At 45.9% G+C, this 16,901-nt stretch overlaps 1 protein-coding gene across 6 annotated transcripts in view; it reads right to left on the bottom strand.

Annotated features, from left to right (window-relative positions):
• Positions 1-16,901, bottom strand: part of CSMD2 (CUB and Sushi multiple domains 2) — a 671,005-nt gene that overhangs the window by 215,139 nt on the left and 438,965 nt on the right. For all 6 annotated transcript variants that reach the window (XM_060308114.1, XM_030870139.2, XM_060308126.1 and 3 more), the window contains 3 exons: positions 8,188-8,403; positions 6,547-6,735; positions 442-611 (listed from right to left, as the gene is read on the bottom strand). In XM_060308114.1, coding sequence (XP_060164097.1) covers positions 442-611; positions 6,547-6,735; positions 8,188-8,403 — 575 coding nt within the window. The remainder of the gene's footprint in view (positions 1-441; positions 612-6,546; positions 6,736-8,187; positions 8,404-16,901) is intronic.

Genomic DNA, 16,901 nt, shown 5'->3' with positions numbered 1-16,901 from the left:
ATACAGACACAGACACAGATGCACACACATGTGGAAACATACATATAAACATATCTGTAGCCACACATATCTACACAAATGCACATATTCTATGAACTCTTCCTCATCTAGGTTGATGGTCAGAGTCCACAATGGAAAACCTGATCCACTGGCCATTCCAACTGAGTTTATTGTGGTGATTTACTATCCAGACAACCCCTACTCAATCACATACATACTTGAGAGCAGTCAGCTCCTAAGCAAACTCTAAAGCCACATTCTTTAGAATACACTCGCCTACACTTCTGTCTTAGTTTCTCACTTCTCCCAGCTGCGTGAGGACATCTTGGGACTCAGGAGGGAAGAAGAAAGGTTGGGTCATTCACACAGAGATAAATGAGTGTGGTGACCATACTTTTGCATCCCGTAACATACATACTCTATGAAATCTATCAGTGTTACCTTGAGGACATCTCCTTCAGAGAGTTCAAATGCCCTGGCTTTGAGCTGAATCCCCTTCCCCGGCTGGGTCTGGATGGAGTAGATGCATTCGTGGTTGTTACTGTAGTTCACAGGAAAGTTGGGGGACAGCAGAGTGCCCTGAGTGCCCGTGACTGAATTCCCACACTCAGCTGGAAAGAGAATCACAATAATCACAGATTAACGCCCATCAGCTACATCCGGAAAACAAACAACTCACAGCGCTGGAGGACCTTACAAAGATGACAAGTTGTTTGCCTCTCTACCTGTCAGAGTGCCTGTTTATCTGTCCATTTGTCTGCCTGTCTATAGGAATGCTTATCAAAGTTTTTGTTTGTTTTTAACTCCTGCCCACCTGTAGTTCTGTTACGTTCCTTTATTTCTCTCCTTCGATTTGTCTGTTTTTCTTCCGCAGAAATAGAAATAAACCCACCAGGCACCCTTTACTTTTACAGTGTTATGAAGCAGACATTCTCCCTCCCACCTGTTCATATAGTATCATAGCAACAGGAATGACCAAGGAGGGCGTCAGGGGACGATGGGGGCAGCCAAGTGAGGAGGGATGAAGCCTTTCAGTATCAGAGGATACAAACGAAGAGGGGACAAGATTGAATAATAATTGCTAGCATCTCCCAAGCTTTACACGGATCATTTCAGCCATTAGTCACAGCAACCGATCCCCACAAGGCAGGCACAATTAGCATCCCTGTTTTCAAGATAAAGACCCTGGTACTTAGCAATTTAGATCAAGTCTCTCAATTCAAGGAGGTGGGGGGGCTGACAACTCAGCCCCCTTGGTCCTGGAATTTAGGGCCTCTGAGGCTCTGAAGAAAGTTTTGGCACAGACACATGGAAACCCTGTTTAATTCAACAGCTAATGAATTCACACCTTCCTCTCAAAATCTGTTCCTGCTCCTCCAGAATTAGTCATTCTTTCCCCATTGTTCCTATACCGCTATTTATAGCGGTCATCACATTTTTTTTTTTTTTTTTTTTTTTTTGTGGTACACGGGCCTCTCACTGTTGTGGCCTCTCCCGTTGCGGAGCACAGGCTCCGGATGAGCAGGCTCAGCGGCCATGGCTCACGGGCCCAGCCGCTCCACGGCATGTGGGATCTTCCCGGACCGGGGTACGAACCCGCGTCCCCTGCATCGGCAGGCGGACTCTCAACCACTGTGCCACCAGGGAAGCCCGGTCATCACACTTTACTTGACTTATTTGTTAACATTTCTATCTCCTCCACTGCCCTGTGGGTGCTTTAGGGCTTGGTCATATTTCTGTATCTCCAGCACCCACTGGCTCTGCTCCATGCCTGGGCAGGACAGCAGCAGCGATGAAAGGGGTAGCTCAGTGCAGGGCATGTGCTGAAGGACCTGCAGTTGGCTCTCTAGGGTCTTTGATAATTGTGAAGCCTCTTCCTGGGCTTCCCTGTGGCAGAGCATCTACCAGATCGCACCCTGACGGCTTGTTTCTTGTCTGCACCCCCGACCCAAACTGTGCGTTACTTGAAGGTAAGGGTCATGCTTAATGAATCCATGAATTTCCAAGGCTTAGCCCAGATTGTCTGTAAAATAAATATTTGCCAAATGAATGAATGAATAAATACGGAGGACGCTGACCTCAGAGGATGGCCAGCTCTAAAAATGATTAGGTTCTGGAAGGATATAAATGCAAGTCAGATGGCAGGCCCATTATTTGTCTGGACATATGGGGAGTTCGAAGCATATGTAGAATCTCTGAGGTTGGTGGTAGCACATCTGCTTTCCCCAAACCATTCCTCAGTGTCCCTATTCTAGGCACAGTCATTGGCTGGAAGGACCCTGAGGTCACCACATATTCAACTTCAATTGCCCTGAGCCTGGAGTGTCCTAGGCCACAGCAGTGTGGAGGGAGCACGTGATACAGGAACATTCAGAGCTGAGTCTCTAGTGGGCTTAGTTGTACCTCTGTGTGTTCTCTTGTCCCCAAGGCTGCTCCTTAGAACTTTGAAGATGGTGACCATGTCCCACCAATCAGTCCTCTGATTGGTGGGACAAGCCCTCCTCCCTGGGCCCTTTCCAGTTCAGGACCAGCTTCAGGTTCCTAAGACGTCACATAAGTCATTACTATGGACAGCATGTCTGTGTCCCTCTGACAAATTCTTATGCTGAAGCCCTGATTCCCCAGTGTGATGCTATTTGGAGGTGGGGCCTTTGGGAGGTAATTAGGTCTAGATGAGGTCACGAGGGGAGAGTCTCCATGATGGGATTAGTGCCCTTAGCAGAGGAATTGACCAGAGCCTGCAGTCTGTCTGCTGTGTGATGGTACAGCAAGAAGGCTGCCATCTGGAAACCAGGGAGAGGGCCTTTACCAGACACTGAATCCACTGGCACCTTGATCTTGGACTTGCCGGCCTCCGGAACTGTGAGAAATAAATGCTTGTTGTTGAAGCCACCCACTTTATGGTATTTTCTTATAGCAGCTCAAACTGAACAGGACAGCCATCATTTGTCTTGGCGGAGAAATCTTGCTTTTCAGTACTTTAAACTCAGCCTGTTTGCAGAGTGTCCGAACGCGCGTAATGAATGTGGGAGCTGGGGCATGAAACTAAAGGGCGGGTGGTGGACGGGCACCCTGGCGGCTGCTGACGCTTTAGGTAGATATGTTTCTGAAGTGTGTAAGGATTCTGGGGGCCCTCTGACGAAGGGGGGCATTTGGGGAGGGGGTGCTGAGGGCTGTGCATATTCAGACATTTATTACTCAGTCACATCACGTGGGCAGCCCCCTGAAGCAGCTCTCCATCATCTCTGGGCATCACACAGTATTCTCTTCCGTCTAGGGAATGACTAGATGGAAGTGCAGTGGGATGAGCATGGATTTTAGACTCAGACAGACCAGTTATATCAACTCTCTGAAACTCGGTCTCCTCATCTGCCTCCATCTGGACAATAACAGCACCCACATAAAACTAGAGAGAATACATATATGAAATTTTATGATGAAAGAGGTGAACATATAGGGAGTGGCTAGCACCTAGTAGGCCCTCAACAAGCGTTAATCCTTTCTCTCCCCATCTAACCTGATGAATCTGCGCAGCTTATCTGCTTCTATTTGGAGCCCTAACTGCCCAGGCTCCGGGAATGGCCGAAGGCCCAAGAAGCTTCTCGGGAAGCACGTGTTAGCTGCCTGACGTTCACAGCGCCCTCACTGTTCCTGATACCTCTTGCTCTCTGCCTAGTTCCTAAAAGGTGGTTTACCTTAAACGTGGGCTTTGACATATTTTTGCACCTCCTTCCTACCCTGGCTTGCTGCACAATAGCTATATGCCAGCTCTGCCCCAGCATGACCCTCTCCTCTTTCCCACATGCCCGACACCTTTATGGGGAGGGGAAGGGGGCTGACAGCTTCAGATGGGGCCAGTCCTTGGCCCCTACCGAGGCCTTTTTCCAGGGCACCAGCGAGTGCACAGGAGGTAGCAGGACCTGGCACTTGATTTTGGGAGAGTTTCCAAGTATCAGGGGAGGTGAGCAGATGCACGGAAAAGCCAAACACAAGCATAAATGGAGAAATAAATGTTCCAGAGAAACAAACAGTCATCTGCACCGGAAAGTGCTGCGGCTAATTCGGGCATCTACGACTTCTGTCATCCCCATCAGAAGAGGTCTCGTTAAGGGCAGGGGCTGTGTCTTGTCCATCAGTCTGGGGCTCCCGAGGCAGAGAGGTAGGTCTGCTCCATCATGCGGGGCTCCCAAGGGCAGGGTCATGACTCTTGGCGCAGAATGGGGTCCTCTGGGATCAGGGCTGTCTCTTCCACATCCAGCTCAGGGGACCCTGAGGTCAGGGGCTGTGTCGCCCTGTCACACAATGAATTAGAGCCCAGGACCGTTCATCTCCTTCTCAGTAGGGAATGTTCCTGGTAAGTTATTCAATTTACACCTCCAGTGCGTATGGCGACTGGGAGCATCTCCCGGGTGGGCATTCCCGTGATACCTCCAGCCTGAGGTTCTGTTGCGGGCTGGTGGTAATTAGAGGTGATTATAATTGCTATGCGTTATGAATACATACAAAACAGAAGACAAATGTAATAATGAAAATATTGTGAGGCACCATGAACAAACAGTAACTGGAATAATAAGTTAAAGAATGAGTTTATGTAATGAGATCAATGAGGCAGAACTTGGGGCGTGTGCGTATCTGTGGTCCTGGATAATCCCATTCAGGAAAAATTCCCCTCAGGGCCACTTAGCTGAAGACATTTCTCCAGAGCAGAAAGGAGCTGCTAGCAGCCACATCGAAACTGAACCTACGCAGTGGGAGTTACATGTGTGTCTGAATGTGTGTCCAGGTCAGGGTGGGTGGAGGCTCTGGCGGATGGTTGCAGGAAAAAGGATAAACTTTGAGATTAGTTAATTGATCAAAAATGGAATTCTGCATCTATTTGTCTTAATGTTTCCCCTCTGAGATCGCAAAGGGTTATTGGTTGTTGGTCATGTCATCGATAAATAATGATAAAAAGGTTATTGGCAAAATGATAATAATATAGCACCCCATTGGTGTATGTAAATTACGTCATCTAATCTGGAATAAAGCCTGTGAATTGGATGTTGTTATCTCTGTTTTATAAGCGAGGAAGCTGGAGCTGCTGGGGTCTGGTGGCTTGCCCAAGATATAACAGCTGGTAAGTGGCAGAGCAGAGACTCACCCTTGGGCCCAGGTGACCCCACAGCCTACGCCCAGCCCATCTTGCCATCCTATTTACGACTGTCCTCTGCAGAGCCCCAGGGCTCTGTGTGGCTGTCTTGGGCAAGGCTGACCTCAAGGGCTCTCAAGACGCCGGCACCTGTTTCAGTCAGTGCAGCGCTGCTTTGACCTGTTTGGTATATTGGGGTTTTTCGTAATATTTAGCACTAGCGGAGAGCAGTGAGCACGGAAGGTACTCCACTGATCCAGCCTGTGTTCCATCTAGCCCCATGGTGTGAGCATCGAGCAGGCAGAGCCGTGAACCTTAGAAATGAGGGACAGCCAGCACCTGTCCCCAGTCCTTGGGATATCACCCCACTTCTCTCCACCCTCTGGGCCTGAAGCTCTGAAAAGTCTGCTCCAGCACGCTGGCAAGGAGGCCGGCAGGACCCTGGGTCATAGGGCTCCTGGTGCCAACTCCATCAGCTGCCTCTTTAACCTCACCACCCACTGCTCTCCCCCTCGCTCGCTCCAGACTGGCCTCCAAGCTATTCCTCAAACACCGAGCATCCTCGTGGCTTGGGGCCTTGGTACTCTGCTCCCTTTTCTCCCATGAATTAGCTCCTTGAATCCCTTCAGATCTCTACTAAAATGTCAGCTCATCAGAGAAGACTTTCCTGACTACTTGTTATAAAAACCTCCAGCACTTTCTAAGCTGACCATCTTTCTCTGTAACCCTCAACACTGCCCGACACACTACACATCCATGCGTTTACAGCCTATCTCCCCCCACCAGAATGTGAGACCAGGAGTGGAGAGACCTTCTCTGTATTGTTCACCTTTGTATTCTCAGCGTCCAGAAGCATGCCTGACCTGCAGTGGGTGCTCCATAAATGAACCCAACTCCTGCTTCTCTCTCTCTTCCCCAGCGGAATGGAGGAAGTCTTTCTAGAGATTCTCAAAAGCTATCGGACCCTCATTGGACAAGTAAAATCAGCCCTCTCCTCAACCAGATGGGGATTCTCCATGGGCAAAGGTCATACCTCCTTCCTATAGGTGCACCCACACACCCCACCCAGATTTCTCCGCAAGAGGCATCAATTAGCCATGGGAATGTGTGTTAAGGGTGGGAGGTAACAGCACAGAAATGGATTTCATCCGAGTGCCTACTGTGGACCCGCTTTGTAAAGGGCAGTTGAGGCTACAGAACAGCTCATGAAGCAGGCATTGCCGTCTCTCCTGTACCGATAAGGAGGTTGGCGTGGAAGGAGGGTAGGCCACCCACCCAAGGTAACCGTGTGCTAAGACAGTCCTTAAACCCAGTCCTGTCGGCCTCTTGGCCCAGGTGCGTTCCACCACCTCCCAGCAATTGACTAAAGTCCGGCCAACCCCATTAGTGAAGCAAAATGAAAGCACGTGACCACCTACCAACACACCTTGGCAGAGGCGAGCTCCACAGGCGCCGTCTGCCCCCCAGGCACGTGATGCGGGCCGTGCCCTCCAGACGGTACCCGGGGAAGCAGGAGAAGGTCAAGGTGTCGCCTACACCAAACTGCAAGCCCTTCCGGATGCTGTAGGCTGGGACCTCAGGCTCCTCACAGGGCTCCAAGTCATACTCTGGAAAGGCAGCAGGAGAGCTGGGGTCACACACGGAGGATGGGAACACACAGACAAAGACACCACGGAGAAGAGGACGAGACAGGAAGACAGAGGTACAGGACACACACCGGTGCACGAAAAGTAAGGAGAGAAGGAGAGAGAGCCCGAGAGGGACAGAGACAGGCGAGAACAGGCAGGTGTGTTCTGGGCGGTCTGAGTGCCTCCAGACCACGAGCAGTGGGAGAGAGCACCGCCTTCCTGGAAACATGGTTCCCAGGAGTACTTCTGAGGCTGACCCTTCCCTCCTCTGTCCCTTCATCTCCACATGAACCCCAGCCTCAGGCTTGTGGACTCTCCTGCCTCCTTCTCCCCGGGCACCAAGCCAGATCAGTTCAATCAGCCTGGTTCTAGAGGTTCACAATGCATGACCCAGCCTAGGGCAACTTACATTGGGAAAAAGAATGCAAGTGCTTCAGCTGAAGCTGTGTCTTGGTAACACTGGCACTTGAGGCAGATGGCATGTGTGACGGAGTGGCATTTATGCACCAGGGACCTGCCTCTAGTGACTTTTATACCTCTAGTGATGATATAGAAGTACCTTTTCCCTCATCCCCAAGGGCATCTCCCGTCTGGGACACAGTACCCCGGGGCTCTGTGTGGTGGGGAGAAAGAGCCTGGATGAGGCAGACTGGCTGGATATGTCCCATCAGCCAGGACATGACAGGTGGCACCTACTGGAGGGACACTGTGAGGCTAAGCTCGGCCATGTCCCATTTCCTAGAGGTCAGATATCTCTCAGCCATCCTGGGGAAATCCATCTGCTGTCTCTGCTCCCGGCTGGTGGTGGGAGGGGGGTGGTCTGGGAGCAATAGTCTGAGAGCAGCAGGAGGACTTGGTACTAGAGGAGTGAAGGGTCCTCTTTTCTCCCCGAATGCACATTAAAGAGCTTTCTTTTCAAGATTCCTAAACACAGAGATAAATGCCCATCGCTACTCAATTCGCATTGCTGAAGCAGCCCCCACACGAGGCCAAAACACTCCAAAATGGGAGTTTCAGTCTCCCTTCTTTTCCTTTTCGTTTTTTTTTTTTTTTTTAGAAATTGCTGTGGTTGTGAAGTAGTGGAAGTGGAATCAGAAGAAGAATCTGGAATTACTAGGGCAGGATGGGACTCCTGAGGTCCTCTAGTTCAATCAGTTGGGTTGGTCATGTTCAGAGTGAAGCCTAAATACCTTCACAGAAGGAGATTCCCCAACAGACCTGCTAACTCCTTCCAAGCCCACTATAATGAAGTTCGTCCTTGTGTCTAACCCGACTATCTTCTGCTGCAGCAGTGAGATCCCTCTCCCAGAGGCTGGGGAGGGGACCGATAGCCATCTACTGGGAAGACCAGAGGCCGGCAGCAGGGTGGGGGGGTGGGAGGGACAGAGTACTCAGCCATCACTTACCCCGAGGGACCCTCACATGCTTTACCTGAGAAGGTGATGTTGAAGCCTTCGTAGGACATGGAGAAATCGGAAATGAAGCGGACCTGGGCAGTGAAGTTGCCGTAGAGTCCAGCGCTGATGGGCGCTGGCAACCGGGAACCGGTCAGCTGCCTCAGGGGCTGAGTGAAACTGCCATTCTCCGTGATGAGGAGGTAGTCGTGGCTGCTCTCCAGGTGGAAGGTGTGGAAAGTGAAGAACACACCTGCCAGGAGACCAGAGGGTCAGGGTGATGACAGTGAGAGGCCTGAAGGGGCTCGGCTGCACGATGGGGTCTGCACAAATGTTTCCCGTTTGCAAGCGTCTATCGGTGTGCAGAACCTCAAGCTTGAGCATGACCAACACACACCAGCCAACCTGAATGAAGGAAGCCAGGTGAACCGCACACGCCCCTGCCCTGAGGTCCAGTCAGGGAGAAGGATGCTGCTTTCTGGTTGTCCCAATTTGAAAGGGAGATTTATGGCTAGGTCATTCATTCAGTCAACAAGTATTTGTACATTTATTGGGTACTTCCTATGGGCCAGGATCCAGGGCTGCGTGGGTGCAAGGGGATATAGCTACAGCACAGAGTGACAAATGCTGGAACCAATGTAGATCAGACTGCGCTGGGGGGCAGAAGGGAAAGAGGGGAGGGCAGGATGCCCTCACTAAAGAGTGAGCATTTGATTGAGGTCTTAAAAGGAGACTTAGGAATTAACCAGGTAAGAGGGGAAAGGGCACCCCGGGCAGGGCACCGGAGACAGAGCTGCTGTGTATTCCAGGGCTCTGAGAGCGGCACGGTGCGGCTGGACACACTAAGCAGGAAACATCTGGAAGAGGGGCTGGAAATGTAAGCTGGGGCTGGACTGGATATTTTTCTGGAGGCATTGAGAAGCCATCCTATCCAGAGTGTATCCGATTTCAGGTTAGCAACATGTTGGTGGCTGTGAGGAGGACGAAGTGGAGGGAGAGAGAACAGTTAGAAGGATGTCAGCCATGCACTGCGGGAAAGTGGATGGGGGCTGGCAGAGGGGGTGAGAGCAGGAAAGGGACACGAGACTCAGGAGGTGAAATGGACAGGGATCAGAGGCAACAGATGCAAAGGAGGAGTTAAGGGATGACGCGGAAGATTTTTTTAATTTTAACAATTTTTTTAAAAACATCTTTATTGGGGTATAATTGCTTTACAATGGTGTGTTAGTTTCTGCTTTATAACAAAGTGAATCAGCTATACGTATACATATATCCCCATACCCGCTCCCTCTTGCGTCTCCCTCCCACCCACCCTACCCCACCCCTCTACGTGGTCACAAAGCACCAAGCTGATCTCCCTGTGCTATGTGGCTGCTTCCCACTAGCTATCTATTTTACGTTTGGTAATGTGTATATGTCCAAACCACTCTCTCACGTCATCCCAGCTTACTCTTCCCTCTCCCCATGTCCTCAAGTCCATTCGCTACGTCTGCATCTTTATTCCTGTCCTTTCCCTAGGTTCTTCAGAACCTTTTTTTTTTTATTAGATTCCATAGATATGTGTTAGCATATGGTATTTATTTTTCTCTTTCTGACTTACTTCACTCTGTATGACAGACTCTAGGTCCATCCACCTCACTACAAATAACTGAATTCGTTTCGTTTTATGGCTGAGTAATATTCCATTGTATACATGTGCCACGTCTTCTTTATCCATTCAACTGTCGATGGACACTTAGGTTGCTTCCATGTCCTGGCTATTGTAAAAGGAGCTGCAATGAACATTGTGGTACATGACTCTTTTTGAATTATGGTTTTCTAAGGAGATATGCCCAGTAGTGGGATTGCTGGGTCATATGGTAGCTCTATTTTTAGTTTTTTTAAGGAACCTCCACACTGTTCTCCATAGTGGGTGTATCAACTTACATTCCCACCAACAGTCAAGAGGGTTCCCCTTTCTCCACACCCTCTCCAGCATTTATTGTTTCTAGATTTTTTGATGATGGCCATTCTGACTGGTGTGAGGTGATACCTCATTGTAGTTTTGATGTGCATTTCTCTAATGATTAGTGATGTTGAGCATTCTTACATGTGTTTGTTGGCAAGCTGTATATCTTCTTCGGAGAAATATCTCTTTAGGTCTTCTGCCCATTTGTAAATTGGGTTGTTTGTTTTTTTGATATTGAGCTGCATGAGTTGCTTGTAAATTTTGGAGATTAATCCTTTGTCAGTTGCTTCATTTGCAAATATTTTCCCCCATTCTGAGGGTTGTCTTTTGGTCTTGTTTATGGTTTCCTTTGCTGTGCAAAAGCTTTGAAGTTTCATTAGGTCCCATTTGTTTATTTTTGTTTTTATTTCCATTTCTCTGGGAGGTGGGTCAAAAAGGATCTTGCTGTGATTTACGTCATAGAGTGTTCTGCCTATGTTTTCCTCTAAGAGTTTGATAGTGTCTGGCCTTACATTTAGGTCTTTAATCCATTTTGAGTTTATTTCTGTGTATGGTGTTAGGGAGTGTTCTAATTTCATTCTTTTACATGTAGTCCAGTTTTTCTGGCACCACTTATCGAAGAGGCTGTCTTTTCTCCATTGTATATTCTTGCCTCCTTTATCAAAAATAAGGTGACCATATGTGTATGGGTTTATCTCTGGGCTTTCTATCCTCTTCCATTGATCTATATTTCTGTTTTTGTGCCAGTACCATACTGTCTTGATTACTGTAGCTTTGTAGAATAGTCTGAAGTCAGGGAGCCTGATTCCTCCAGCTCCGTTTTTCTTTCTCAAGATTGCTTTGGCTATTTGGGGTCTTTGGTGTTTCCATACAAATTGTGAAAATTTTTGTTCTACTTCTGTGAAAAATGCCAGTGGTAGTTTGATAGGGATTGCATTGAATCTGTAGATTGTTTGGGGTAGCATAGTCATTTTCACAATGTTGATTCTTCCAATCCAAGAACATAGTATATCTCTCCATCTGTTTGTATCATCTTTAATTTCTTTCATCAGTGTCTTATAGTTTTCTGCATACAGGTCTTTTGTCTCCTTAGGTAGGTTTACTCCTAGGTATTTTATTCTTTTTGTTGCAGTGGTAAATGACAGTGTTTCCTTAATTTCTCTTTCAGATTTTTCATCATTAGTGTATAGGAATGCCAGACATTTCTGTGCATTAATTTTGTATCCTGCTACTTTGCCAAATTCATTGATTAGCTCTAGTAGTTTCCTGGTAGCATCTTTAGGATTCGCTATGTATATTATCATGTCATCTGCAAACAGTGACAGCTTTACTTCTTCTTTTCTGATTTGGATTCCTTTTATTTCTTTTTCTTCTCTGATTGCTGTGGCTAGAGCTTCCAAAACTATGCTGAATAATAGTGGTGAGAGTGGGCACTTGTCTTGTCCTGATCTTAGTGGAAATGGTTTCAGTTTTTCACCATTGAGAATGATGTTGGCTGTGGGTTTGTCATATATGGCCTTTATTATGTTGAGGTAAGTTCCCTCTATGCCTACTATCTGGAGGGTTTTTATCATAAATGGGTGTTGAATTTTGTCAAAAGCTTTTTCTGCATCTATTGAGATGATCATACGGTTTTTCTTCTTCAGTGTGCTAATATGGTTTATCACATTGATTGCTTTGTGTATATTGAAAAATCCTTGCATTCCTGGGATAAACCCCACTTGTTCATGGTGTAAGACCCTTTTAATGTGGTGTTGGATTCTGTTTGCTAGTATTTTGTTGAGGATTTTTGCATCTATGTTCATCAGTGATGTTGGCCTGTAGTTTCCTTTCTTTGTGACATCTTTGTCTGGTTTTGGTATCAGGGCGATGGAGGCCTTGTAGAATGAATTTGGGAGTGTTCCTTCTTCTCCTATGTTTTCGAAGAGTTTGGGAAGGATAGGTGTTAGATCTTCTCTAAATGTTTGATAGAATTCGCCTGGGAAGCCAACTGGTCCTGGGCTTTTGTTTGCTTGAAGATTTTTAATCACAGTCTCAATTTCAGTGCTTGTGATTCATCTGTTCATATTTTCTATTTCTTCCTGGTTCAGTCTCAGAAGGTTGTGCTTTTCTAAGAATTTTTCCATTTCTTCCAGGTTGTTCATTTTATTGGCATATAGTTGCTCGTAGTAATCTCTCATGATCCTTTGTATTTCTGCAGTGTCAGTTGTTACTTCTCTGTTTTCTTTTCTAATTCTATTGATTTGAGTCTTCTCCCTTTTTTTCTTGATGAGTCTGGCTAATGGTTTATCTTCTCAAAGAACCAGCTTTAGTTTTATTGATCTTGGCTATTGTTTCCTTCATTTATTTTTCATTGCTTTTTTTTTTAAAGGTAACACGTGTTTATTGCAAAAAAGCTTTAGAAGTAGAGAAATGTGTAAAGAGAAACTTTTTTTTAACATCTTTATTCGAGTATAATTGCTTTACAATGGTGTGTTAGTTTCTGCTTTATAACAAAGTAAATCAGTTGTACATATACATATGTTCCCATATCTCTTCCCTCTTGCATCTCCCTACCTCCCACCCACTTTATCCCACCCCTCTAGGTGGTCACAAACCACGTAGCTGATCTCCCTGTGCTATGTGGCTGCTTCCCACTAGCTATCTATTTTACGTTTGGTGGTGTATATATGTCCATGCCACTCTCTCACTTTGTCACAGCTTACCCTTACCCCACCCCATATCCTCAAGTCCATGCTCTAGTAGTTCTGTGTCTTTATTCCCGTCTTACCCCTAGGTACTTCATGACCTTTTTTTTTTTTTTCTTACATTCCATATATATGTGTTAGCATACAGTATTTGTTTTTCTCTTTCTGACTTACTTCACTCTGTTTGATAGACTCTAGGTCCATCCACCTCACTACAAATATCTCAATTTCATTTCCTTTTATGGCTGAGTAATATTCCATTGTATATATGTGCCACATCTTCTTTACCCATTCATCTGTTGATGGACACTTAGGTTGCTTCCACGTCCTGGCTATTGTAAATAGAGCTTCAATGAATATTTTGATACATGACTCTTTTTGAATTATGGTTTTCTCAGGGTATATGCCCAGTAGTGGGATTGCTGGGTCGTATGGTAGTTCTATTTTTAGTTTTTTGAGGAACCTCCGTACTGTTCTCCATAGTGGCTGTATCAACTTACATTCCCACCAACAGTGCAAGAGTGTTCCCTTTTCTCCACACCCTCTCCAGCATTTATTGTTTCTAGATGTTTTGATGATGGCCATTCTGACTGGTGTGAGATGATATCTCATTGTAGATTTTATTTGCATTTCTCTAATGGTTAATGATGTTGAGCATTCTTTCATGTGTTTGTTGGCAATCTGTATATCTTCTTTGGAGAAATGTCTATTTAGGTCTTCTGCCCATTTTTGGATTGGGTTCTTTGTTGTTTTGTTATTGAGCTGCATGAGTTGCTTGTAAATTTTGGAGATTAATCCTTTGTCAGTTGCTTCATTTGCAAATATTTTCTCCCATTCTGAGGGTTGTCTTTTGGTCTTGTTTATGGTTTCCTTTGCTGTGCAAAAGCTTTGAAGTTTCATTAGGTCCCATTTGTTTATTTTTGTTTTTATTTCCATTTCTCTGGGAGGTGGGTCAAAAAGGATCTTGCTGTGATTTATGTCATAGAGTGTTCTGCCTATGTTTTCTTCCAAGAGTTTGATAGTGTCTGGCCTTACATTTAGGTCTTTAATCCATTTTGAGTTTATTTCTGTGTATGATCTATCCTGGAGAATGTTCCATGAGCACTTGAGAAGAAAGTGTATTCTGTTGTTTTTGGATGGATTGTCACATAAATATCAATTAAGTCCACCTTGTTTAATGTATCATTTAAACCTTGTGTTTCCTTATTTATTTTCATTTTGGATGATCTGTTCATTGGTGAAAGTGGGGTGTTGAAGTCCCCTACTATGATTGTGTTACTGTCAATTTCCCCTTTTATGGCTGTTAGCATTTGCCTTATGTATTGAGGTGCTCCTATGTTGGGTGTATAAATATTTACAATTGTTATATCTTCTTCTTGGATTGATCCCTTGATCATTATGTAGTGTCCTTCTTTGCCTCTTGTAAGAGTCTTTATTTTAAAGTCAATTTTTTCTGATATGAGAATTGCTACTCAAGCTTTCTTTTGATTTCCCTTTGCATGGAATATCTTTTTCCATCCCCTCACTTTCAGTCTGTATGTGTCCCTAGGTCTAAAGTGGGTCTCTTGTAGACAGACCTTGTTTTTGTATCCATTCAGCCAGTCTATGTCTTTTGGTGGGAGCATGTAATCCATTTACATTTAAGATAATTATCAATATGTATGTTCCTATTATCATTTTCTTAATTGTTTTGAGTTTGTTATTGTAGGTCTTTCCCTTCTCTTGTGTGCCCTGCCTAGAGAAGTTCCTTTAGCATTTGTTGTAAAGCTGGGTTTGTGGTGCTGAATTGTCTTAGCTTTTGCTTCTCTGTAAAGGTTTTAGTTTCTCTGTCAAATCTGAATGAGATCCTTGCTGGGTAGAGTAATCTTGGTTGTAGGTTTTTCCCTTTCATCACTTTAAATATGTCCTGCCAGTGCCTTCTGGCTTGCAGAGTTTCTGCTGAAAGATCAGCTGTTAACCTTATGGGGATTCCCTTTTATGTTATGTGTTTCTTTTCCCTTATTGCTTTTAATATTTTTTCTTTGTACTTAATTTTTGATAGTTTGATTAATATGTGTCTTGGCACATTTCTCCTTGGATTTATCCTGTATAGGAGTCTCTGTGCTTCCTAGACTTGATTGACTATTTCCTTTCCCATATTAGGGAAGTTTTCAACTATAATCTCTTCAAATATTTTCTCAGTCCCTTCTTTTTTCTCCTCTTCTTCTGGGATCCCTATAATTAGAATGTTGGTGCATTTAATGTTGTTCCAGAGGTCTCCAAGACTGTCCTCAATTTTTTTCATTGTTTTCTCTTTATTCTGCTCTGCAGTAGCTATTTCCACTATTTTATCTTCCAGGTTACTTATCTGATCTTCTGCCTCAGTTATTCTGCTATTGATTCATTTTAGAGCATTTTTAAGTTCATTTATTGTGTTGTTCATCATTGTTTGTTTTCTCTTTAATTCTTCTAGGTCCTTGTTAAACGTTTCCTGTATTTTCTCCATTCTATTTCTAAGAACATGGATCATCTGTACTATTATTACTCTGAAGTCTTTTTCAGGTAGACTGCCTATTTTCTCTTCATTTGTTTGGTCTGGTGGGTTTTTACCTTGCTCCTTCATCTGCTGTGTGTTTCTCTGTCTTCTCATTTTGCTTATCTTATTGTGTTTGGGGTCTCCTTTTTGTAGGCTGCAGGTTCGTAGTTCCTGTTGTTTTTGGTGTCTGTCCCCAGTGGTTAAGGTTGCTTCAGTGGGTTGTGTAGGTTTCCTCCTAGAGGGGGCTAGTGCCTGTGTTCTGGTGGATGAGGCTGGATCTTGTCTTTCTGGTGGGCAGGACCGCAGCTGGTGGTGTGTTTTGTGGTGTCTGTGACCTTATTATGATTTTAGGTAGCCTCTCTGCTAACGGGTGGGGTTGTGTTCCTGTCTTGCTAGTTGTTTGGCATAGGGTGTCCAGCACTCTAGCTTGCTGATTTTTGAATGGAGCTGGGTCTTAGTGTTGAAATGGAGATCTCTGGGAGAGCTTTTGCTGTTTGATATTACGTGGAGCCAGGAGGTCTCTGGTGGACCAATGTCCTAAACTCAGCTCTCCCATCTCAGAGGCACAGGTCTGACACCTGGCCGGAGCACCAAGACCCTGTCAGCCACACAGCCAGGTACGTGGGCAGTTTCTTGCCTTTTGGGAAGCCTGAGGTCTTCTGCCAGTGTTCAGTAGGTGTTCTGTAGGAGTTGTTCCATATGTAGATGTATTTCTGATGTATTTGTGGAGCAGAAGGTGATCTCCAAGTCTTACTCCTCTGCCATCTTGAAGATCTCCCCAGATGACGGGGAAGATCTAGACCTGAAGGACAGTGATGTCTTTTGTGACCCGGGGTTGGAAACATAGGAAGAAGAGGAGTAGGTGGTAGAAGGGTAATGGCCTTGTCTTTGAACACCCTGCATGTTTGACATTCAAGCAGCATGAGCTAGTGGGAACTGGAAGTACAGACTTACAGTTCAGGACCAAGGTCAGACTACAGCAGTAGATCTGGGACACCTGTTACCTGAATCCACAAGCATGAAGAGGACCAGAGCAGGGAAGGGTGCCCATCAGAGGAGGGGCAGATTGGAAGCCTGGGGTAGGAGGGGCGTCAAACAGAAGACAGGGAGGAGGGGGACTGGTGGGGGAGGGGACAGGCAGCCATCCCATCTGAGATGGGAAAAAGGGAGGGGACCTCCACTGAGGGGGAGGGGCTAAGAGCACTCAATAAAGACAATAACATTCAGCACTAAGTATGGGTGTCACTGTCCTGAGTTGCTCTTTAGTTGGCCCCTATCAATCAGAAGGGAAGATACGGAAACATTTACAAGTTCTACAAGTTCCAGCTAGTAGGTGGGAGAGCTGAGATCTGAACTGAGACAATCTGGTGGCGGAGGCTGTGCAATAAACCACCCCATGAGGCATCTTCTCTCACTATGGAAAGAGAGCCCGTGGTAGGAGGGGCCAGGTGGCCGCAGGGTTCAGGGGTAAGTTATGGAGCAGCAGGATCTTAACACCCAGGGCAACTCTTGAACTTGTCCAGATGGCAGTTGTGCTTGTGTGGGCAGATGTGTAATGCATGTCCACCCACGGGTGAGTGTGCCCATGGGAATACATGCCA

Source organism: Globicephala melas, chromosome 1, assembly GCF_963455315.2.
Source record: "Globicephala melas chromosome 1, mGloMel1.2, whole genome shotgun sequence".
Taxonomy (NCBI): domain Eukaryota; kingdom Metazoa; phylum Chordata; class Mammalia; order Artiodactyla; family Delphinidae; genus Globicephala; species Globicephala melas.
This window is presented reverse-complemented; position numbering and strand designations above follow the sequence as displayed.